We start from the raw sequence: 25,299 nt of genomic DNA on the forward strand, positions 1-25,299 counted from the left end.
TGAGCTAAAATCTTAAAAAAAAATTCATCCTCTTGCTAACGAATAATACAAGAAGACCGGTTATCACTTTTAAATAAAACTTACCTCCTTTAAATGTAGGGTGAAATCCACTTAATAAAATAATGGCAAACTAAATTTTTTACAGACTGTTTTTAATGTACTATTTTAATAAATTAATGTACCTTTTAACATGATATGAACTAACTTTTTACAATTATGAAATACTATTGCTAATAACTGTTTTATCTAAATATGAAATTCATAATTTCAATTTTGAAATACAAATGCAATTATTTAATCCCTAAGCAGGTAGTTTTAACTATACTGTTGTTATTATCTTGTTTTTAAATTAACCACACGTTTATCAAACATCTGTTCCTGTTGTTGTTTTAAGTAACCCGCAATAAATTAACTTAAAATTTTTTAATAAAAACCCAAGACATCTTTAGGTACCTATATGTATATTTACATATGCAAATTAATTTCGTAAACATTAATTAGCATGCAATTTATGAGTACACATGTGCAGTCATATTTTACTTGATTTATGTTGCTGCATCAGAATTTTATAGCTATAATCGACAACCCCATTTTATTAAATATAAAACAAACAAGAGAATTCCAATTTATGTTCATAATTAAAGAAAACATTGCTGTTTTGTTCACCATAACCTCACATACCTGATTTTTTACGTTAATGACGAGTTGGGAATTGCTTTGTGATCCAAACAAGATGAATGTCAATAAAAGAATAAATCGTCGACACAAATTAATTTTATCGTTCATGTTTTTGAGCACGTTAAACGTTTATAAACACGAAAAGTAGCGGCACGTTATACGTTCACCATCAGCTGATTCACTAGAGAACCAAGCAACGAAGACAAACGTAAAATAAACGTGAACTTACTTGTCTTGTTTGGCTGCATGAAGTTCGTAGCGCAGAATCGTAAAGGCCATGTGGATATCGATTCGGCTTGATTCGAGAATTCTCGTTAACTTAAATTTTAAGCGCCAGCGTAATAATTTCATGTTCTTTCAAAGTATTTTCAAATTTTTTTTTCAAAGAAGCACCACTACACACCAATTCATTGATAAAAAGAGACGACAATACGCTAACAATTAAAAATTATAATGGCCGACAACATCAACAATACGCTAACAATTAAAACATGATGGCCGACCAAAGCAACAATATGCTAACAATTAAAAATTATAATGGCCGACAACATCAACAATATCGCAACAATGGATGAACAAACATGGCCGACCAATAAAACAAAGATAAACAAAACTATAGTCATTTTCGTAACTTATGAAGAATTTCCTTGTCACATACATAATAAATGGTAGGATGAATTCATTCCTACCGGCAAAAACTAATTGCTTTCGAAGATATTTACATTTTTGTTAATATTGTCAGGGGTTTTTGAAGTCATTTATTTATTTCTTTTTCTTTATTCAACTTATGTAAGATTCTAAACTGGCTATATTGAATCATCATCGTTTCTACCACCGCAATGGCCTCATAACGGACTTAAAAATGTTAAATAAGCGTTAATTTTCTTGATAAAAGGTGCACATAGATAAAATATTTTACTTATTCCGAGAAAATTGTAAATGAAAACGCCATCACAAGCATAAGCTTTAAAACTAAACACTAATGCGTAATTACGTATTCACTTTGATGTCAGAACTACAAAGATGACTATCGAAAACTTTACTAATTTTGGAACAACGACATCCCTTTAACTTCATTTTACAACATTTAGAAACTTAGGTAAACTTTTGTAGTTCCAAATATCAACTTAAAATGCCTAACTTATGAACATATATGGGTCATTTCTTTTCTAGCGGATCCTTTCTAAAGTTTCAGGGTGAAGGTTTTCCATTTAAATGGCTATATCAACAGCTGTTTTGTGAAAAAAAACACGTGCGCACAGATTTGAGTGATGGCTCAACCAGAAGAAAAGTTCCGCTTAGATTTTAGTAGTTTACAATACTATATATGCGAATAAGGATAATGTTGATTATGGAATTATTACTAACAATTACGTAAACCTCAACTGCTTCCACTAAAAGTTGATTATCGCTATTTATTAGTTAATAAAAATACTTTAACCTTTTATGTACAGAGGATTCCATTACATCTAAAGCCATAAAAAACGTATTTAATGATGGTATAACCGAAGGTAACATTGCCATGATAAGAAAATCTATTTTTCAGAAATAATAATATTTTTCAGATATACTGTAGTTTCTACATGAGTAGGTTGATTCCAAACAGGAGAACGGATATAAAATTATTACCAGCNTTTGTATCAAAATTAAAACGAAGCAAAACATAAAATTAACTCTTAGATAATACATTAATAAAAGAAGTACAGGTTGAAGTAAAAACCTTGAAAAAATTAAACGTTAGGTATCTACTGCGGCTACATATACATAGTTGCTGTGTTAGTTTGTATTAATATTATCTACTTTTGATTATTGAGCATTAATAAGCATTTTTATTATAATTTTTGTACATCATCTATCAAACTAAAAGAGATTTTACATCTTCATGGCAACACATTTCATCTATTATTAAGTTAAATCAAGAAAATTTACGGCACAAGAATAGAATTATCTACACATCTTACATTAATTTATATTGTATATTACAAGGAGTAATTAGTATGCAAGTATCAATTAGGGTCACGTGGAAATTATATTTTGCTCCGATTGTCAGATAGAATTACTTGTTATTCTGTTGGAAAATTTTATTCGCTCAGAATTCAAAGCGAGAAGGTATACATACTTAGTCCCTTTTGTACGTAAATTATTCAAAAGAATGAGTAGAAATAAAGGAATATGCCCAGATATATCCTTTAATTTGTACCAAAATTGGCTGTAGATGCTTTCAAGAATATCAGGAAATGGAAAGCAAATGCGTCATTCTTCGTTGAAGACACGGCATTAATTCTTGATTTCTACGCTGGTGAAATACTCAATTTTCCACGCCAATTAAGAAGACCGCGTTGGCAGAATGAAAATTGCAACCGATAATTTCGTTAATGCCCCAGACTGAAGCTTCAAGCCCTCAATTTTATTTCGATTGTAGTCCGTAAAGTCACCTCGACTGTCTGAACAGTGGTTTTGTGAATTGACACAAATGTCATTCAGGAATTTATTCAATTTACGAAACCTAAAATTGCAACTTCCAGAACGAACTTTTACGTAATTGGTGCCATCAGGATTGACTGCTCTCCTGTAATTAATTGTGTACTTAACAGTCTAGAACTTCACGTGTGCGGTAGAAGTAATGAAAATTCTGCGAACACAAACCAATCTCTTAAGATTAAAAACCAAAGTCTTTAGGTACTTGAAGGTAAAAGCATTAGTAAAGCGAACGGCAATCACATTATTATGATTAAAAGTTAATATTATAAGTAATTATGACAGTATATAAGACAATTCGTAGGTTAGACAAAAGCCGCACTAAGGTATTCCTTTATCCAACTGAGTAGACAGGCTAAGAGCTTATACAGTAGAATCCGCCTATAACGACTTCGAAGGGAAATGACAAACGCGTCATACTAAACGGGCGTCATACAAAGTATAGTCTTAGAAAATAAACAACTTTCTATTTCGGTTAGTTATTTAGTTTAATAGAGAGAAAAACAGAAAAAGAAAAAGAACGATTAATTGTAATATCAATATACATAAGAAGGATCAGAAAAATGAGCGAAAATGTTATTATTAATCATTTGGGTCACTATAGCCGAATCTGATTTCTTGAGTATCAGTTATAATAAACGATATGTCATTTTAAACGGAGTCATTACATCCAAACTTTCCTATAGAGAATTTTGGTAAAGATATTTTGCTTTATGAGCACGTAATGCCACAAAGTCACGATCTAAGTTGTAATACATACTGAATATCACTGAACCACCTTCCATTTATCACCTTGAGATTCTTAGTCCGGCGGCAAACAAGTTATACCATTCGATTGAATGAAGTAATGCCCTGTACAATATACATCGTATTATTAATTTTTTTCATTATTAGGAAATAAAGGTAGGAATTTATTTGCTTCTGTCTTACTACGATTTAATAAAAGACAATGATGAACTATTGCAATTATTTATTCAACAACAGGTATCGAAAATTGACTGTATGTAAATTCAACCGGAAAAATTACTTGTGTATGTTTATTGGAGAGAACATTTACCTTCTATACATTGCTTTAAGTTTTGTATTAAAGTATCGAAATAAAAGAAATATTGAACCACAATAAAACAAAACTTAATCAAAGAAAGTAGCAGCTTCTTTTAGTAATGCAATTATCTTGTAGTAAACTTTAATAAAATGCACTATAATTGCTTACAAATTTTAAAAACTTGTGCAATAGTAAAGTGAAGTTAGTTTAGTTAAATGATTGATGTTAATTTTTCCGTTGTCAGGAGTAGATTAACTAATTAAGAGACCAACAAGTCCTACCGCAAGGGGTTGTTATCTATTATATGTATACTCATATCATAACAGAGTATGTAAAAACCTTCTAATCATCGGCGTTTGGCGCTTAAGATGTTGCTTTTATTGTCTGTTTCTACCTAAGCACAAGCCGGCCGAATTTACGGTTTATTTTGAGGGCTACGAAACCTTTCCGGCCGAATTTACTGCTCTAATTAACAAAAACACATTAAAACAATCGAATTAAGAATCTCCGATCTTTATTAATATTGTACAAAGGTAGGGTTTGTAAGAAACCAACCCTTAAGTGCTTAGATTGTTTGCTAATTATATGCAAACAAAGGGGAAGAAATGTAGAATAGGTAAAGTAAAGTTTTTATATTTGTAGTTTCGGATGTAGAAAGTAATCTAAGAAACTACTGATCCGATTTTAATAATTCTTTTTTTAATATCTAAAGAACGGTTCTTCATGGGAGACATGAACATGAGCCGTTAATATGAAAGGGCTATTCGAAAAGGTGAAACTGCTAGTACAGCTGATAACTTATGAAACGAATACTTTTATCTCAGAAAGTGTCTAATATACATGTAAAATCATAACGTGGATATCCATAACATTTGTACCAGTATGTCCCATTTTGATAAGATTCATTCCGTCGTTAAATTTTGAAAAGAATGTGTAAGAGTCACTTCTCAACAAAAATTCCACCGGACAAATTTTTCCCTCGGTAGCTTCCTGAACTAAATTGCCGCGTCCAAAAGCTCCAGCTGCATCCGTTGGCCCGTCGATTCCATCCGTACCACAGCTGAGAAATGAAATTTCCGCAGATTTTAAATTGAACTTATTAACCTCCAGAGAAAATCGAAGTGTCAGTTCTTGATTTCTCCCGCCTTTACCCCCATCACTTTTTACCACTACAGTCGGTTCACCCGCACCAATTATACAAATTCCTAAAGGAGTTTTAAAATTAAGACTGAGAATTTCATCGATTGCAGAGTCCTCGACGCCTAATTCGTTCTGTAACGACTTCAAAAAAAGTTTTAATTCGTTTCTCTTAGATGAATTTTCCGGATGTTGCATAAAATCAACGAGATGTTTAGCAAGAAGGGCGTACTGATTACTTATATTATCAACTAGACCCTCAATTTTTGTGGAAATAATAGCGGCCTCGTACCCTAGATTTTTCGCGGCTTTTAGAGCACTACAGGCTGCCTTTCGATTATTTCCGACGATTAAGTTGTAAACGTGTGCGAACTTTCCATTCTCATATAAACCGTTTTCGTGTCCCAATGCATCGTCGGACTGTAATAAAATATCTTTCACAGCGTCAGGAACTGTGTTGGATAACGAATATTTCTCTATTATTTCCCAGGCAGCGTTGGAAGGATTCCAGTCTGGGGTCGTTGGTCCGCTGGCAATGGAATCCAAGGAATCTCCGACAATGTCCGATAGAATGAGGCTAACTACTTTGGCAGGATAAGCAATCCGGGCCAACCCGCCGCCTTTTATAGCCGACAGCTTCTTGCGGACGCAATTTAATTCTGAAATGTATTTATGAATGTTTTCATTCAAAGTTCAAAGAATTCGCTAACGTTTAGAAATTCAATTTTGTCTTCCAAATATAAATACCTTTGGGAAAAGCAAACAGACAATCGGATTATCCCTAACATTAAAATTAAGAAATTGCAAAGGCAACTGTTATTTCTTGAATAATTTGAATGAATATCATATAATTAATTTCGTCAGCGAATTAAATGTTATTCGTTTCTATTACTAATTGATAAAGTAGACCAGTATTTGGTTCATTTCGCATCACGAGTAAAACAGTGAGCCAGTTTTCCCAAAGTGAATTAGATTCATCATCATAAGGTCATCAGTCCTAAGACTGGTTGGACACGCGCCTCCACTCTCTCGTCCCATTCCATATCCTTAACTATTTGCAAACAGTAACCTAATCTAGGTCTATCTGTAGTCCTCTTAACTCCTGTTTATGCCTCTACTATGTCTCTGACTAGACCTTCATGCCTAAGAAGGTGTGCTACCAACCTATCTCGCCTATTTTTATTGATTTCCATAGAGTCCTCTGTTCACCTGTTCGTTCTAATACCTCTTCATTTCTAACCTTCTCAATCCACGTTACCCTTATCATTCGGCTGTAACACCACATTTCGAACGCTTCTTACCTTTTCTTTTCCGCCGCGCCTACCTCCAAACATACACCTTTAATAATCTTTTCCGAATTTCTAAATTAACCGTTCGCAAGCATGAAGTGACTTCTATTTATTGAAGGCGACTCAACCCTGCGCTAGCCTCTGCTTTATATCCCTAACTACTCCTTCTGTCCTGACTTACCTGACTTCCTAGATACCTAAAATAAGCCACTTCTTCTAATTTTTCGTCTGTATATTCGCTCTTCCCTACCTATTCTTTCCTAGCATACCAGTATTTTTGTTTTACTTTTATTTATTTTCAAACGATACTGTTTTGTCAATACAATAATAAGTTATTTAGAACTACCTCTAACTCCTTCTTGCTAGATGTCAATACTACTATATCATCTGCAAATCTAAGTATACTCCTTCGATCCTGTATGTATTATTCTAAAGTCTGCACTCCAGAAGTCTCCAGCTTCTAGCTAACGGACAAATATACCCCTAACGCCTAACTGATTTAGATTCATGAATTACAAAAGCAGACAATGCCTACAATAACAAAGAAGTAATATTTCAAGATAGACGTTCCAAATCAAGAAAATTAATTTGTTTTCTTTATGGTAGTCTAACGGGCTAGCCAGGGAAAGTAATATATTTTATGCATTTCTGTTGTTTGTGTTCGGAGCTTAATGCCTTGGCTGCAATGCGGAATTTTAATGTTTTCTAAATTACAAACCGTATTATATTGATTTTAACGTGAGAACCAATTTACTAATTACCCACTGCCTACTGTAAGTAGAGGTATTGTATTGTATAATTTGTTATTTTTTTATAATTGGTATTTGGAGTTATTTATAGAGAAGCAGTACAAAACGTTTGAGGGTCTATTAATATGTATCATGAGTAAAAAAGTCGCATTCCGTACGTAATTATTAAACTACGTAAAATGCTGGTGAGTAATAAATAATAAAATCAAGTACCCTTAATGTCTGCGCCTCGTCGTGTGAGATTTTTGATAACTTGAAGCTTTTCGTGCAATTTTAATGTTTGCTTCGGCAGGGGCAAAAGCGCTGATCCTCCGCCCGATATGAGAACAATCAACAGGTCCTCTTCCTTTAGTTGTTGCGCCAAGTTTTTTATTGCTATAGCGCCTTTCAAAGCATTTTCATCTGGTAAGTTGTCTTTGGCTCCCTCTATAAACTGGAGCTTCGAATCACAATCCGGTAATAATTCTGGTTTCTCTCGGAACGTTTCAAAGATTCCAACAGGAACGTTGATGATCCCTGTTTTCAAATGAGGTCCTAATATTTTCTCCAATTCGACTGCCATTCCAAGGACGGCTTTCCCAAAGCCAACTACGTAACATGGTTTGTGAAGTGGAAAAGTTTTGTCAGCGACACATAGATGACTTCCACAAACTTTCACTGTTTCTCTAATCATTGAAATCGGATTTACCGCTCCCACTGCCGCTTGGAAAATCTCTGTAAGGTGATTAGGTTCCATGTCACACTTGTTGCGATGAATTTTATTTACATTATTATTTCTGCTAAGCTGTTGTCTTAATAAATGTAAAGACCTGCACACAACCCACATTACCACAATATTACATAATGGCTAGATATATTTACAATGTAAAGTACAATGATAACGTGCGCGCTCTCTCTCTGGTAGGACAAGGCCGCGTATATTGGAATTGATAATTTCGTCATCTGCTAACAACGTTATCGAATTTTTGTGAGTAGGTTTCCATTCTACAGACTACTGATGGTAGAAAGCATGTTCCAAACAGGTGTCGTGTCAAGTACGAAATCATTACATTTTTGTATAATTTTTTTGTATGAAATAAGTAAAAAAGGACAAACTATAAAATTCTTAAGTAGCGCGTAATTTTCAATTTTTAAAATTTATAAGTAACGCGAAATACATTGCTGGAAAATGGGGAAAAATACGGGGCCCCCTGAGGCAGGAGCCCGATGTATGTAGACTGTAGAATGCATAGCTTACAACCCCTTATTAGATCCACCTCTAGTTGAACTATTGTAAAAAGTGAAGTTTCGCTCGTCAAATTTTAAAAATTGGTTAAAAGGAGCCAAAATTATTAATCACTTCCTTCGATTTCGCAAGAACATCTTTTCGTCAAAACACGTCATCTAACGACATCCTGTCGCCCTTTCTATCCCATCTATAATCAATGTAAAAATGGGAATTCTGTGTTTGATAATTAACTGAAAACGGTCACAAATTGTGAATGATCTTCAATTTGGCAAAAATAACACTTTTTCGTCATCTTACAAGACCCTGCTACCTTTCTAATCATATAGCTTTAAATTGGCTTGAACTACTCTAAAGAGCGAAATTACGCGCGTACAATTTTGAAAATCAGTCAAAAAGAAGACAAAATTAAGAATAATTTTTTTTCAATTTCATGACTCGGAGATCCAGTGCAGAGTGCATGGTTCTCGTCACCTCAGAATTGCCTCTATGTAAATGCATAATGCACATAGAGATATACATATACATTCTGATATAACTTTTAATATATTTAAACGGTTTAGTCAATTCACTTTTCCANTATCAAAAAAATTATTGATTTTTCAAATCTTTTATAAATATATTTTAAAAATAAGCTACTATCACAGACCAATACCAGTGATCACTGTGATGCGTTATTGGTTATTTCTTAACGATTTAAATCTCATTTTGCACACTTACTTGGAAATAATTCTATTATATAGAAATAAAGTCAGAGCGGAAGGAGTAGTAGGGATATAAAGCAGAGGATAGCACACGGTCGTGTCGCCTTCAATAAAAAGAAGTCACTTCTATGTTAGCGAACGGTTAATGTAGAAAATCGAAAAAGATTGTCAAAGGTGTATGTTTAGGACACCTTCTCAGGCATTAAAATCTAGTCAGAGACATATTAGAGGTAGAAACAGGAATTAAGAGAAGTAGATAGATTAGATTACTATTCGCAAATAGTTAAGGATGTGAGATGTTCTAGTTTTAGGGAAATGCGAAGACTAGCTCATGAGAGGAAAAAGTGGAGGTGCGTTTCCAACCAGTCATAGGGTTGATGACCTTATGATGATGATGATATAGAAATCAGAAAAATATGAATTCAAAAACAGTAATGATGGTTAAATAGTCAAAAGAATGTATTCTGATATGCAACACAGAGAAGTATTGATAAGTTAAGCTTTTTATTAGTAGTAGGAAATTTGTTATAAATGTAATTTATTGTGTTCATAATTCAGCCAGTTAATGGAGGAAATCCAACAATTATTACTAAATGTAGTCTGCAATTTATACGTAAAATGATAAATGAAAACCTTTCTATCTATGCAAGCAAATAGTAGTAGATGAACAATATAAACAATAAATGGTACCAGTAAATTTCACGAAGATTTCGTTTAAGAAAGTTGATGATTTTGACCGTGTTTGAAGTGATAAACCCGTACATTCAGCTTTATATTTGGATAGAAAGTAACATTTGTTTGAATAAACGAGTTTCAACTTAAACGTACGTATGTATGTATATATATTTTATTGACAAACACACTTGCATAACTTTAACTATTGTTCATTTACTGTTAGTGGAAAAATACTTACTGTTTACTTTTGTGACGGACAAAGTATCCTAAACAGAGATATCTATTTTTACACCCAACTAGATTTATTATTTTATGCTAAGAACACCTTCATCTTCCTCACAGTTTCGCAATTATTGTAGAATAGCCTATTCCAGCTACGGTTATGTAAAGTTTTTGCTAACTGTTTATTTCATTCTTGCCAGAATATGTAACATCCAAACTTTTCTTAACGGAAAACCATAACCATGGTAACTAAGTTTAAAATTTCCATAATGATTACTATAGTTATGCAAATGAAAAACAGTTTTCTCTTCTTGGTTACTTCCTGGTAGACACATGTATCTATATTCATTTTAAAATATTACTTTAAAGTTTATCAAGCACTTTAAATAAATCATAATATTCAATTAAAAAACAGTAATTTTGACGTATTACAGGTGGAAATAAACAATTGCAAAATACCGGGCGAGCTCAAATTTCTTTGTGGATTATAATTGGTTGCATAGGCATACATCCTGAACATGTCGTCGAAACTTACTAAACGGCTACTACCCTTAAAATTTAGAAGTATATGAAGATAAAACAAAAACACTTGTATGAAAGGGAAGGTAAAGTAGGAGAAGGGTGAATATAAAGATAGGAGTCGAAAAATCATCAGAAGTGTCTTATTTTAAGTATCTAGGAAGTTAAATAAGTCAGGACGGAAGTAGGAGTACGGATATAAAGCGAAGGATAACGCAGGGTCGAGTCGCCTTCAATAAAAAAATGTCACTTCTATGCTCGCTAACGGTTAATTTAGATATTCGAAAAATATTGTCAAAGGTGTATTTTTGAAGCGCGACGCAAAAGACAATGTTAGAAGCGTTCCAAATATGGTTTTACAGGCGAATGATGATGATACCGTGGATGGATTAGGTTAGAAATGAAGAGGTACTAGAACGAATAGGAGAACAGAGGAAGTCAATAAGAAATAAGCGAGATAGGTTGGTAGGACACCTTGTCAAGCATGAAGGTCCAGCCAGAGACATATAAGTAGTAGAAACAAGAGTTAATAAGGGGTTGAAGTGGACCTAGATTAGATTACTGTTTTCTCAAATAGTTAATGATATGGGATGTTCTAGTTTTAGGGAAATGCGAAGATTAGGTCAGGTTAGGAAGGAGTAGAGGTACGTGTCCAACCAGTCTTAGGACTGACGAGCTTATGATGATGACACTACTAAAACTTATAAAATCTGCAGATTGCCGCTTTGGTGGTATTTAAACTAGTTTACGTGTTATTCATTTACTAAATTCAAAAATTTTGAAGGCTGGTTATGTAATGCAGTTGTATGTTTACTTAATTTCACCAACATTTTTTATGTTTCCAAAACAAACCTCTTTATAAACAAATATCGTTTGAGCTTTGCTTAATTAACAAGTGACATTACAAAATGTTTTACACAAGCCACCATCCCATAAAATTTAATTATCAAGCTGATTTGTTAAGTCTGGCTTTCAAAGTGCCCAATTAAGATTTAGGTAAATGTAGTAATAGCAATAAAAACATCACATGTTAGTCAATTTTAGTAAGTATGGACCAGATTTTAGACCTCGCCTCAAGGATATTCTACTTCCTATCTATTCCTTTGACTGCATGTATAAAAATGTCCTTAAGTTGAAGACTAAATGCTTCCAAAGGAGCAAAAAATTAGGAAGATTGAAGGCAGTCCACACTCTATTGGACTAATGAATGTCGGTTTTGAAAAATTTTATAGTTTTCCGAATAGGTTGAAGAAATCGCCCTTATGCGGTTGTTCCTAGTACCATCCACTGGTTTTTCTTTATCTTCAGGACCAGTTTTTAGGATAATGCGAATTTTACTTGACTATCGTGGGTGAGTCCATGTTATTTATTTGGTAACTGCCACGGAACATTAAAAGATTAAAAAGGTTCCAGAGATAATCACTTTGGTTTTAAATAATCATAAGCAATAAATGCACAAATAACCATATGATTGGCTGATTTTCGATACCTAGGAAGTCAGATAACTATGCTCGCGAACGGTTAATTTAGAAATTCGAAAAAGTTTTTTAATAGTGTATGTCTAGAGTGCGGCGCTGTACGGGTAGAAAAATTCACATTACCCAGATAGTACTGAAGTAGTACTTTCTTATAGTTCCTATCTAAACATATAAATTACATATGAAGTAAAAATGTATCTAAGAAAGTAAAAAAGTGGAGAACCGTTAATATAAAGGATATGAAAGGGAATTCTATTTTGCCATACTTCTTGCAAATGAATGGCTGCTGTTATTTCCTTGAGTTGTTCCAGAATTGTCTTAAATGTTAATAGTTTGTTAAGGAGTTAAATTAAAAAATCCCTGAATGTAAGTGAGAGTGAAAGAGTGGTGGCATCTGTAGAAATATTTACTACAGTAAATGCGGCTTATATTGGCAGTATGTGTCCACCGACGAAACGGTCATAAGTTGCTATGACGATAAACTTTCACTGTTTCTGAATCAGAGTAGCCGTGAATTCCGTGTTCTAGTGTAAAAGCGAAACTGGGAATGATGCTCGTTGCCCATGACCTTAAATTCGTCAGCGAAAGTGTTCTGTGTCTGACCATTTTCTCTCTTGCATTTCTTCTCACCGGTAAGATTACTTGATTGTTAGTTAATATTGCATAAATACATAAGGATCCTTCACCTTTTCCGGGAATGAAAACGAAATTACATCACTCGCGTGTTACATTAGGTTGGGTTCGGTCAGGCTAGGTATGACGTCCACAAATTTAAAAAAAAATTAAAATCAGTACTTCGACGGCTATAAAAATGCACGAAAACTCGTTATTTCTTTTAGAAAAATGAATAATTTACAAAATTTGTTAATACGTTTTTCGATTTCAAAAGTTTTTTACAACTATAATTATTAAAACATCGAAAATTTTTAGTCTAATATTAACGATCCTATTTCCAAAAATGAAATAAACTTTTGTATGAAAGATATAGACTTAAGTTTAACTAAGTATAAATAATACTTCGGTAGTATGTAAAATATACAATTAGATACATAAACTAATGCTGTATGAGCTTTGTTGCTCGAAGGTGAACTATGATTTCTCACTCAAAAAGCACCTAGAGTGCAATAGCACCTTTTATAGCTGCTGTAATCTACGATTATATTATTGTTACAATTAAATGTGTTAAGATATTTGTCTAAGGATTGAGAACTGTCTATAATTAAAAAGGAAAAGCTCATGATATTTAAATTCAGTTTGTTTCATTCAAGTAAATTTACTTCATCGTTTTATTTTGTTTAAAGGGAATGTAAGCAGAAGTTGTTCATACAAAATAATGAATTAAGTAGTGGACTAATTGACTTAATATATTATAAGTGAAGTTCCATTTTATTATTTCACCTGATTTTGAACTAAACTTGAACTTATAATATTGGATACGCTGTATTTTTCGCTTTTGTATGGTTCAGCTTTAATTAAAAAAAATGTACAATTTTCTACTTAATTATAACACAATAGTGTATTTAGTCATTTAATAATAATAGTAATGATAATAGTAGTATAGTAATGATAATAATAATATTGGGCTATTTAAACTGAAGATGTCAATAACCGGTGATACTTTTAAACCAGCCAAGCGAGTACAATTGCTTACTTTCAAAATTTCCCTTTCGATTAGCATACGTAGCATCTTTATATTCTTTCTTTTGTAGCAATGCCCGTATCACATGATTCTCATTGTATTTTATAATGAGATTGAGTGTCTTTTTGAAAGTATAAGTATCATTAATGATCACAATCCTTATTAAATAAAAAAACCAGTTATTTTAGCAATAGATTCAAACGTAGAAGCAGAGTAGAAGGTATTTCAGTAAAAGAAAAAATAAAACTGGTAGTCAGTCATCGCTTTAAAGTTACACTTGCTGCACCTATTTTGCTGTTTCGAACAAAAGTAGAGCTAGCTCTAAAAGTAACTTCAAATTGATATTCTTGTTTGAGAGAAAGATTAGCTAGTTGCGGTAATGAAAAGTACTTTGTGCACAGATCATGGCCTTGTTTTTCTTATTTATCATCTATACTTGCAAAACATACTGCAAACGCCTTGGTTTGTTCCAATAAATAAATTAATTATTTTCCACCCACTGTTGCCATGACATTCTAATTAATAAAAAACGAATAGTAAGGGGACTGTGGTATATACGTATTTGAATAAAATAATATCTAAGAGACTCACCTCTACACACAGCAAAATTAAAAAACAAAATGTACCCTCTTTCGTCCCCTGTGAATGTCCCGTTTTGAAATTGCCTACATGTGTACTCAAGAAGTGTTTTCTTGTTTATTTTGAGAAATTCTGTAGATTCTGTTTTATTATTTCAATTCCATATGGATTACTACAAACTACAGTTTATTAGAATATGAGATTTAGCAGCTTTTACCGTAAATAGATTAACTAATGACCTTTACGTAAAAATCAGGTTAGTCTTTTTATAGTAAATTTCACTTTCATTCATTGTAATTTGTAAACATAGTTTTATATGACATCATTGGTAATAATTCAACGAAAGAACTGAAGTGCATTCTGACTTTTGTGGTTTTTCACTTCACAGTTGATTTAATCGGCATTAAAAGCATTAATTGCATACCTGCACCGGTATTTGCTTATTGTATTAAGTAAGTTGAGTTTTCTGAGTAACCACAATCAATAAATGATAAATATTGAAATTATAGGAACGTTTAACTAGACTCCATGGCAAAGACCATCGATTGGATATTGATTTAGATTAAAACCAATGTATTCAGTAAGTTTTCTCTTACAGTAATAATTCTGCTGTTATTAAAAGCATTTCTACGTTACTTAGTAGATGTATAGGTTAATATAAAAACATATTTACAAATATAAAACACCAACACTTCATTAAAACAAATCAGTCAATTTTTATTTGTGTCTGAAAATTTTTAATTTTTTAAAACTTCACCCTATTTATCAATTATTTTACTGAAACTGTACGCCATTAAAAACCAGATTACAAACGATTTATTTTATATGCAATGCAAACAAAATGAATATGGATTCCTGATTGTTGTCATTGCTTTGTATGCAGAATAACAATTAAGAATTGCATTGCACCTTTCATAATACCTTTGCTCATTTAATACATTTACCTTGATTGTTTAAGAATTAATTTGCGGGAATGGGAATAAAGATGATAACATTGTTTTATGATATTTGTAATTACGTGCTAGAGTTTGTGCAAGTTTTTATATCTGGTAATAACTTGCACATTATTTTTATGTCACCTGTCTTTAATGGAGTGTCTTTTGACCTGGTGCAGGTTTATGTAGTTATCGAGCATTCCTGATATTTTTGGGCAGTTTCTCGTACGATTTTCATTAGTCTTTGAGAGTCTTGCTGTATATGATCTACGATCTTAGCTCAAACATGCCGCCGTATCGATCGCTGCTTCAGGCATACGTTTAATAATAGCAGCTCTTTATATTATGAAGAATACGATCGGAAAAATATCACACATAATTGTACCGAAAATCTGCAGAATTTCGCAATAAGTTAAGGACCTACATTGGTAGACATATATGTAGATACATATTATAATTGCTGTCTCATGTAATTTACATACTATTTAGTCCTCATGCGCTGCAAAGCTAAATTATTATTTAACGTTCATTTTCTTCTTAACGATGAGTACGACATAAACTAGAAGTAATTCAGATCGAAATTAAGTGTTTATTTACAATCTCTACCCAACGTTTCGCCTTCTGATTGCGAGCTTCTTTAAGGATAATTATAAAATTAGTTAAGGTATAAGCTTACAAAAAAACCTTTCCACACTCTAGTGTAGCTAAATAATATTCAACGAAAAATGTAAATACAGCAATAGCTAATTAAAATTATGCAAATAATAAAACATACAAAACGGTTTAAAATTTAAATAAAAATTTAATTTGACCGTAATGGTTTTATGATTAGTTTAGTTTGCATATTGCATCGCATATTTAATTCATTTGAATAGGGTACCTGTAAGAGTACAAATAATTTATGATTTTCTTTTCCTGTCTTTTATTATTTATTATTTATTAATGATTAGTGAATAACTTACTTCCAGTCTGTAGTTTTTATCTGGCTTGCTAAATTAATTTGAATTGACACTCCCAAATATTGCCCAAACCGTTGGTTGTAGAAGTGATGGGTTCTAATAATCTTGTTTTATTTTAATGCTCTATCAGTTTGTCATGTGTTTTGCAATTTCTACTGACAGAGGATAGTCGTCCACTTTTACTTGAGAATAAGTTAATATAATGTTTTTCTCTTTCTATATGATGGTGGATATACTTTATAACTATTTTACTTTAGCTTATATTCTCCTTCTTTTTACAACTTTGAAATTCTTTATGGAAATGGCGATTGACACATATTTTACAGAGAATTTTTATTATCCATTTTGTAATGTTATCAACTAAGAATGGTCATGAGTAAGTGGGTTAATTAACATAATTATATAACAGTTCCATTATACCGTCCAATTCAACAAATAATTATTAAAGAATAATTTATGTATGTAAATACATATTCGGAAAACTGACAGTTCCTACCGTTTAGATATCAAAATTAAAAAACTTTTCAATTTTAACTAACATATACGAAGACGTAGAAGGGCCAAACATATTTGTTTTTACTGAAATTGCGACTTGCAACTAGAAATTTCGACTTGCAACTCCAACTTTCAACTTGTAACTCTAAATGACTATTACAACCTAAGGTCACGTTAGGTTCTGCTCACCTACTGTAACGTTATGATCACAGTCAAACGAATGACACCCCTAGGCAAAAATTTTCAGTCTCTCTCCAGTCTCTCAGAGTCTTTCAGCGTCTCTGAGAGCGTCTCTCACAGTTTTACACAGTCTCTCAGTTATTGCTTAGGTGTTTTTATGAATCTCTCCCAGTCTCTGTATGAGATACTCGAACGATGAAATTGTTAATTCAGAGATTTGAGTCTCTCACAGAGAGACTGAATTAATAAAACTGAAAAACTGAGAGATTCGAGTCTCTCGTAGAAAGACTGGGATCTCTGAAATATGTTGAACTTAGAAAATTTTAATCATGTCTATCGGGACACCACTTATTGAGAGATTCGAGTCTTTCGTTCAGAGATTCGAGTCTCTCTTTCTGAAACTAGATACGAAATGAGGATCTCTCTATGAGCGACTCGAGTCTCGCTAAACAGTTTTTTTGACAGTCTCTCGACAGTCTCTCTTAGCGACACCAGAGAGACTCGATGAGAGACAGAGACTCGAGTCTCGTTTTCAGAGACTCTGAGAGACTGAACATTTTTATCTCGGGATCTTTAAGTTCAATTAGGTTAGGCTAGTTTTTGGGGTATCTAAAGACAACATGAACGAAGTGAGTCGTGTACTTCTTTTTATTGACACGGTTGAAGCATTATGAATTTCACCCAAATACCTAATCGACCTTCTTTTCTTTTTTCGACATACAGAAGAAATGACATTGAAACTGTATATAATTTTTGTGTTTGATTTTTCTACTGAAAATCCTCATTCAACTTAGTGGATCCTATATTTCTAGGGATATCAGCTCAAGCTACAAACGCTAGACGCACACAACCAAAGAAACCAGAATCAGTCGGCGAGCTTTTTAACACCAGTTCCTGTATTCCGAAGCCTTATCGATGTCCACATCCAAAAATCGAATTTTACTTGTACACCAGGTAGGTCGTTATTATTTTACAATTACTACAACCACATCAACACACAGGGTACTTATTAACAATAGAGTATTGCCCATGCAGCAAATTAATGACCATGTTTAAGGAGAAAGCTGGCCACCGGTGCGGTGTAAGTCAACTGTTAAATGATAGCACTCGACCAGCAATTGCGCAAAAATTTAATCGCTTATTCGTGCTTTTTATCGTTTTGACGTGATGAGAGGACGATACTTGGAATCGAATTACTGTAATATACATATATTTCCTTTCGTCTTAGTGAAATCAAATTTCCTATACATCACGTACATCTTTTTCTAAAATAATTATCAAGACCTTAATAGTCTCAAGCATGCTTTCATTGCATTACAATGCGAAAAACTGTTTGCAGTCAAAGGACATTCGTCAATCCTTGGAATCTAAATCAAGTTCTTATACGAAAACGGTCGTAAAAAAGTTACATGTTACAGACAATGCGATTAAATAGCAATTATATATACCTAATGGTTGGACATTATATATATTATTTAAATAAATGAATAAATTTCTTTCATTTTCATCATAGAGTCGTCAGTAGTAAGAGTGGTTGGACACGCACCTTCTTCGAATGAAGAATATTATCCAGCAATACTTGTAAAAATAAAAAAAGGGTAATCATAAACTGATTTAGTCAACTAAACAAGGCTACAGTTGCTCCAGGCTTTTTTATTTCCACTTTACTAGACAATATCCTCCTTTTTTAATAATTTCTTCCGAAGTTCAACTAAATTAGCGACTCCTTAATTTTATGTACCCTGCACTATAAAATACAACAATTTATTGTGTTATTGCTTCGCTCAAGTCTTACTATATTGTAAAATAATTAGATTATTTAATTAATTCTACCCCAATAACCATTTTGTATAAATTGGGTAGTTGTAGTGTTACAGACAATTGCTGGATAGTATAAACAATATTAAGATTAATCATTTTGGATGTAACATATTCATACATCTACGAAAACTTTTTTTTTTTTGAAGAAAACGTTTCTTCTTATAGTGAACTACATTCCTTCGGTATTTTGGGGTAGTAGCACAGTTGAAAAAAAAATTCTTTACTGTTATCATCTGGTTATTTCTAAGTAAAAGAGAAAAAAAATTACTTTACGGATGCTTGGCCTTTCCTAGTTATAATGCTAATGATACCTAAGTTCAAATTGAAAAGCAAAGATTTCTTTTTTGCATAACTAGGTATAACAATCCCAGCAACTGTGTCTGGTATTTTCAATATGCCTAATAAGATACTTGCGTAATATGCGAGGTCTGTGAATGTTTTTTAATTTATGCCATCACATTCTTAGTTTTAAATTTCAGTTTCGGGCAATTGAATTTATTAGCAATTAATCGATGATATTAAATTCTGAATGTCATACAGTTGTTGAAAATCAACCTTAGTTTTCACTCTATACTAGGATTATCATAAATAGATGAAACGCGTGAAACTGTATGTCTCTTACTGTAAAATAGAGTGGTGATATTAGTTGAAACCAAACATATGAGGTGGTAGAAATATATCTGCACCGTTTACACGAAATATAGACCATTGGTAACAAGAAAACAATTCCTAAAGCACCACATTAATGAGAGGATGTTGAATGGTTCTCACTGCACCTACTTTGGAGATTTTAAAAATTTATATATTGGGAAATTATTAATTTTTAGGAGAACTCAAAATAATCCAGAACTGCTAAACACATTACACCCCGAATCTCTCTACTATTCCCAGTTCAACAGAGCCTATCCCACAAAAGTTGTGATACACGGGTTTGGAGGTGGACGAAATTTGGCTCCTAGTACTGATATGAGAGACGCTTATTTTGCAAACGGATTTTACAATATAATTATAGTTGATTATGGATCTTTGGTTAGAGAGCCGTGTCTGTCACAAATGGACTGGGCTCCCAGATTTTGTGCAAAATGCATTGCTCAACTGGTTCATTACTTATCACAACATCCAAGAGGTGTAAAGGCTGACGATATTCACATGATAGGGTACAGTGTTGGAGCCCATATTGCAGGATTGGTAGCCAATTATTTAGATCCTGTTGCTCATGGTAAATTGGGACGGATTACAGGTAAACTTACTTGTTTTTAATTATAGTTCTGTATAATTGTATTATGAATCGGCGGTATCTGTATACATACATGAAAGTGTATAATGATATTCTTACAAGGGTTATAAGATAAAAGCTGTGATATTGTTTGTATTGGACAATATAATCGAACCGTAAAGAAAATAGGAAATATAAAGATAGGAGACGAAAAATTAGAAGAAGTGACTGATTTTATTTACCTAGGAAGTCAGATAAGTCAGGATAAAGCAGAGAATAGCACAGGTCGAGTCGCCTTCAATAAAAATAAGTCACTTCTGTGTTCACGAAAGATTAATTTAGAACTTCGAAAAAGATTGTTAAAGGTGTATGTTTGGAAACATGGACGGTGGGCGCGGTGGAAAAGAAAAGGTTAGAAGCGTTCGAAATGTGGTGTTAGACGGGAATGATTAGGATACCGTGGATAGAGAAGATTAGAAATGAAGAGGTATTAGAAAAAGTAAGATAACAGAGAACTCTATGGAAGTCAGTAATAAATAGGCGAGATAAGTTGGTAGGACACCTTCTCAGGCATGAAGGTGTAGTCAGAGACATATTAGAGGCAGAAACGGGAGTTAAGAGGAGTAGAGATAGACCTAGATTAGATTACTGTTCGCAAATAGTTAAGGATGTGAGATGTTCTAGTTTTAGGGAAATGCGAAGATTAGCTCAGGATAGAAAAGAGTGCAGGTGCGTGTCCAACCAGTCTTAGGACTGACGACCTTATGATGATGATTTTTTAGGTCTTGACCCCTCCATATTCTTTTACATGGGCAATAACAGGTCAAGAGATGTGGATACAACCGACGCCCATTTCGTCGATATTTTACACACTGGTGCTGGTATTTTAGGACAATGGGGACCAAGTGGTCACGCCGACTTCTACATAAACGGTGGCTCAAGCCAACCTGGATGTACCAGTGATACTTTATTTAGTAAGTATGTTTTTACCAAAATTCTACTTTATTACTTTCATGACGAATAAATGCTTTTTTAGACACTTTAGCATGTGATCATACCAAAGTAACGCCATATTTTATTGAGTCAATCGTTACCAAAAGGGGTTTTTTCGCATATCCATGTCCGAGCCTACTTAGTTTTCTAGTAGGCTGGTGCGACCCTAAAGACGAAGATTACGTTCTAATGGGAGAACACGTTTCTCATAAGTAAGTTATTTTTCTGTCTTCATGATTAAGTAATTTTGCTGTTTTGGAGTCTTTAGGCCCTCTTTTATATCTATGTTTTAAATGAAACCTTAAATTTAATACTACAACTCTGAAAGGGTGCAGTAACTTTTTATTTGTCAATGACCCGAGATAGAAATGTTCAGTCTCTCAGAGTCTCTGAAAACGAGACTCGAGACTCTGTCTCTCATCGAGTCTCTCTGGTGTCGCTAAGAGAGACTGTCGAGAGACTGTCAAAAAAACTGTTTAGCAAGACTCGAGTCGCTCATAGAGAGATCCTCATTTCGTATCCAATTTCAGAAAGAGAGACTCGAATCTCTGAACGAGAGACTCGAATCTCTCAATAAGTGGTGTNTTCAGTCTCTCAGAGTCTCTGAAAACGAGACTCGAGTCTCTGTCTCTCATCGAGTCTCTCTGGTGTCGCTAAGAGAGACTGTCGAGAGACTGTCAAAAAAACTGTTTAGCGAGACTCGAGTCGCTCATAGAGAGATCCTCATTTCGTATCTAGTTTCAGAAAGAGAGACTCGAATCTCTGAACGAAAGACTCGAATCTCTCAATAAGTGGTGTCCCGATAGACATGATTAAAATTTTCTAAGTTCAACATATTTCAGAGATCCCAGTCTTTCTACGAGAGACTCGAATCTCTCAGTTTTTCAGTTTTATTCATTCAGTCTCTCTGTGAGAGACTCAAATCTCTGAATTGACAATTTTATCGTTCGTGTCTCTCATACAGAGACTGGGAGAGATCTATAAAAACACCTAGGTAATAACACAGAGACTGCGAAAGACTGTTAGAGACGCTCTCAGAGACGCTGAAAGACTCTGAGAGACTAAAAAACAGCCAAGGATAATAAAAAACAAAAAAAAATCAAACCAAAAGGTCTAATCTGAATTTTTAACTACCGAATACTTAACATATTAAAATAGAAATTGTGCCTAAGAATTTTATAATTTTCCTAAAGTGTTCACGGAACGCCCTATATATGACTACAGTTAGAAACGTCATAATCGAACTTAATTGACTGAGTGAGAAATGAAGATTTAATTCATTAGGGAAAGTCTGATTACACCATATTGACTTATTACAATTTTTACGAAAAAATAAAATCGAAACTTATATCAATTACATAAGTGATTATTATTTATTTAAGAAATAATTGGCATTTTAAACGGTGTGTATACTGCACTTTCAGTTTTTAATAGTTCATCGCACGAAGTTTTCCGACTAGATAATTACTGCAATTAACTCAATGTAATAATTATTTAGTTACCTGACACCAAGTCGCCATCTAGCAGGTAAATACTGCGAAATATAAAGCTTTTATCATTTTATAAGCGTCCACAGCGACATCAGGTTGTGAAGCTTACGAAATTACACAATAAAACCGAATAACAGCAGTTGCTTCGTAAACTAAATAAAATTTTGTTTTTTATTTCATTTAAAGCAATATTAGGTCATTTTATCAATTGAGGCAATAATATAATTTATAAAGATGCATATAATTTTATTAGACGTTAAATTGTACATTAATTTCAAGATTTTAATCATGATTTAATCGTCTCTGTGATATATTTAGATGCATAGATTAATTGCAATATTTTCGACGAATGAGAAATAGTCGGCTCATTTCACTTTCCCATGTATCGATTAAAATAATTAGTTAATAAATACGCATTACTTTGCAAGCTTGTTAGTTTTAGCACCTGAAACGTAATTTTAATAAGTACTTTTAATTTTAAGTAAGTATCACATATGCTGAAAACCTTTACTTTCACTGCCAATACACAGCATACGTAGCATATCGAATAAGGAAGTGTTTCGTAGAAAACTAATTCGTTTTCTAAAGATTTGTCTTATTTAAACAAAAAATTATTGCCTACGGTATAACTTTATGCTTTAGTTTGAACAATAGAGCTCAAGAGCAAAATACAGCTGTCGAAACTTTCCTTTTCATAAGTGGGTATATAAATGAGATATTACCTAATTGGGAGGGAACTGGAGAAAAATTTTGCAGCATAAGAATGTTACGAATAATGTTACATTGCCTACTTCATATTTAAATGTACGTATTAGTTGCTATTTAGTACGAAAAAATGATCTAAAATGTTTTGTGTCAAAATAGAATAGCTCTCATTTATAACTTCTACAGTATCTACAAGTATTTTCATATGTATAAGTTTCGTCACTAGACACATTAAATTGCTGCTGCACGTAGGTAATTAAAAGAGACTTGTATCCGAACCTCGTGAAATCGATAGTTAATTTAATTATTATTGTAATCCACTTTTGCTTGATTAAATTCTATGTTGAAATTAACAAAGAACACCATGTGACATTCATTATAATACAATCATGTAAAAGCTACTGTACTTCACGTCAGGTCCAAACCTGAACCAGTAGTGGGAAGCTAAGAATGGGTTTGTCAATATTAATCCAAAGTTAGGCCAATTTTGCCAAGAATAGGTACATTAACATTTCGCTAAGTTTGGTCCAATACTGGGCAGTCAAGTATGAGTTTATCAATACTGGATCAAAGTTCGGGTAATCTTCAAATGTCAAGGCTAGGGTTATTAATGTTTAGCGAAATTTGGTGCAATACTGGGCAGTCAAGTATGATTTTATATATATTGGATCAAAGTTCGGGTAATCTTCAAATGCCAAGGCTGGTACATTAACGTATCGCCAAGTTTGGTCCAATACTGGGACAACTAAGCGTTAGCTTGTCAATACTGGTTCAAAGTTCGGACAATGCAGATCCAAAGTTCGTGCAATCTTCAAATGTCAAGGGTAGGGTTATTAACGTTTGGACATGTTTGGTTCAATACTGGGCAGTCAAGAAGGAATTTATCAATGTTTGATAAAAGTTCGGTCAAGTTTCGAGTGGCAGGGCTAGGTATATAAACGTTTCCGAAACTATATCCAACACTGTGCAATGAAGTATTGGTGAAGATAGGGAAGCGACGTAAGTGCCCGATCTTAAATTAATTTTGTTCATCAGGTCTTGACATAATATTAACTGCCTAATTTTGAGTTAATATTGTTCACTAAGTCTTGGCACAATATTGGCTGTCCAATTTTGGGTTAATATTGTTCACTAAGTCTTGGTTTAGCATTGACTGTCCAGTCGTAGACCAAGCGTTCCAAACAGGCTTGGGCCGAAGTAACAAACCAGGTATTTGCCATGCTTGGTTGGAATTGGTTATATTTATATATTAATATTTAAATTAACGAAATTTAAGGATAACGTGACTGGCAAAATAGAATAAAATAAAAAAAAGATCAGTAGAAATCGTAGAACTAAACTTAGATAGAGATTAATGAGATTACGGAGTACAATAGAAAAAACTATTCAATTGTTTCTTGTCCCTCGGCACAAGATAAACAAAGTTACGATAAGTCACTAACATTAAAAGGGTTCGCTTACTGTAGATAACTAATATTTTTTAAATTAAAATTTTAATGTACTTATCAGCACATAATTTTTAAAATTCGTGAAAAGGCAATTAAGTGTCTTCCTTTTAACAAAGCCGTTTATTATTTCTTTTGCAGGGCTCGAGGCGTTTATTATGTAAAAACTAATGCGGATCCCCCATTTGCACAAGGCGATCCAAGAAGACGAAGAAGATCCATTACCGTTGACAAATTAAGAAATAGCTGACAAAAATACAAAAATACAAAACGAAAATAAGTTCGTAGACTAGTAACTTAGTGACAAAAGTAAAGTTATGGTCCAATTGAGTGAACTCTAAGTCAAAGTTGTATTAACATTTGTATGTATGCATGTATGTAGAATATTGTAGCGTAATATTTGATGATGTAATAGATATAAGACTAATAAACAGATTTGCATAATATTTTCTCAAAAGCCAAATTATTTTGGTAACAATTTAAAAATGTACAACGTTCTGAACCCCTCTTTCCTTTTTTAAATGAATTATCAAGTAAATTATCGAAATCAATTTGACAAATAAAAGTTTTACGTATTAAGTTTCAACGTGACAATTTTTCATTTCAGTCCTTGGAATTTGGTATGAGGTCTAAAATAAAAAAA

The 25,299-nt window shown here is 33.1% G+C and overlaps 3 protein-coding genes across 4 annotated transcripts in view; 1 reads left to right on the plus strand and 2 right to left on the minus strand.

The window, feature by feature from the left end:
• Positions 1–919, minus strand: part of LOC108736690 (out at first protein) — a 163,082-nt gene extending 162,163 nt beyond the window's left edge. The window contains exon 1 of the mRNA XM_018469216.2: positions 682–919. Within this exon, the coding sequence (XP_018324718.1) occupies positions 682–786 (105 nt within the window). The 5' untranslated portion in view covers positions 787–919. The remainder of the gene's footprint in view (positions 1–681) is intronic.
• A 2,792-nt stretch (positions 920–3,711) lies between these two features.
• Positions 3,712–8,273, minus strand: LOC108736693 (glycerate kinase). Its single transcript, XM_018469220.2, has 2 exons — positions 7,590–8,273; positions 3,712–5,997 (listed from the first exon to the last, which is right to left on the minus strand). Exons 1-2 carry the CDS (start codon positions 8,200–8,202, stop codon positions 5,033–5,035), a joined length of 1,578 nt encoding a protein of 525 aa, XP_018324722.1. The 5' UTR covers positions 8,203–8,273; the 3' UTR covers positions 3,712–5,032.
• A 4,381-nt stretch (positions 8,274–12,654) lies between these two features.
• Positions 12,655–25,082, plus strand: LOC108736662 (pancreatic lipase-related protein 2). 2 transcript variants are annotated; one of them, XM_018469160.1, is made up of 7 exons: positions 12,655–12,831; positions 17,799–17,940; positions 19,635–20,047; positions 20,806–20,997; positions 21,060–21,228; positions 23,149–23,310; positions 24,798–24,876. In XM_018469160.1, exons 1-6 carry the CDS (start codon positions 12,747–12,749, stop codon positions 23,306–23,308), a joined length of 1,161 nt encoding a protein of 386 aa, XP_018324662.1. In that variant the 5' UTR covers positions 12,655–12,746; the 3' UTR covers positions 23,309–23,310; positions 24,798–24,876. The 2 variants fall into 2 exon arrangements, with proteins under 2 accessions (XP_018324662.1, XP_018324663.1); XM_018469161.2 differs by lacking the exon at positions 23,149–23,310 and having other exon boundaries at positions 24,798–25,082.
• Positions 25,083–25,299: the final 217 nt, after the last annotated feature.

The sequence above is a fragment of the Agrilus planipennis genome, unplaced genomic scaffold (assembly GCF_000699045.2).
Source record: "Agrilus planipennis isolate EAB-ADULT unplaced genomic scaffold, Apla_2.0 scaffold12, whole genome shotgun sequence".
Classification (NCBI taxonomy): domain Eukaryota; kingdom Metazoa; phylum Arthropoda; class Insecta; order Coleoptera; family Buprestidae; genus Agrilus; species Agrilus planipennis.

What these genes read in the sequence shown, in the direction of transcription:
- LOC108736693 (XM_018469220.2), bottom strand. Translation starts at nt 8,202, where the DNA reads ATGTGGGTTGTGTGCAGGTCTTTACATTTATTAAGACAACAGCTTAGC. An exon ending in ACGAGGCGCAGACATTAAGG is followed by an intron (nt 5,998 to 7,589) that starts GTACTTGATTTT and finishes AATACATTTCAG; the next exon opens with AATTAAATTGCGTCCGCAAG.
- LOC108736662 (XM_018469160.1), top strand. Translation starts at nt 12,747, where the DNA reads ATGATGCTCGTTGCCCATGACCTTAAATTCGTCAGCGAAAGTGTTCTG. An exon ending in TAAATTGGGACGGATTACAG is followed by an intron (nt 20,048 to 20,805) that starts GTAAACTTACTT and finishes ATGATTTTTTAG; the next exon opens with GTCTTGACCCCTCCATATTC. An exon ending in GGAGAACACGTTTCTCATAA is followed by an intron (nt 21,229 to 23,148) that starts GTAAGTTATTTT and finishes TTTATGCTTTAG; the next exon opens with TTTGAACAATAGAGCTCAAG.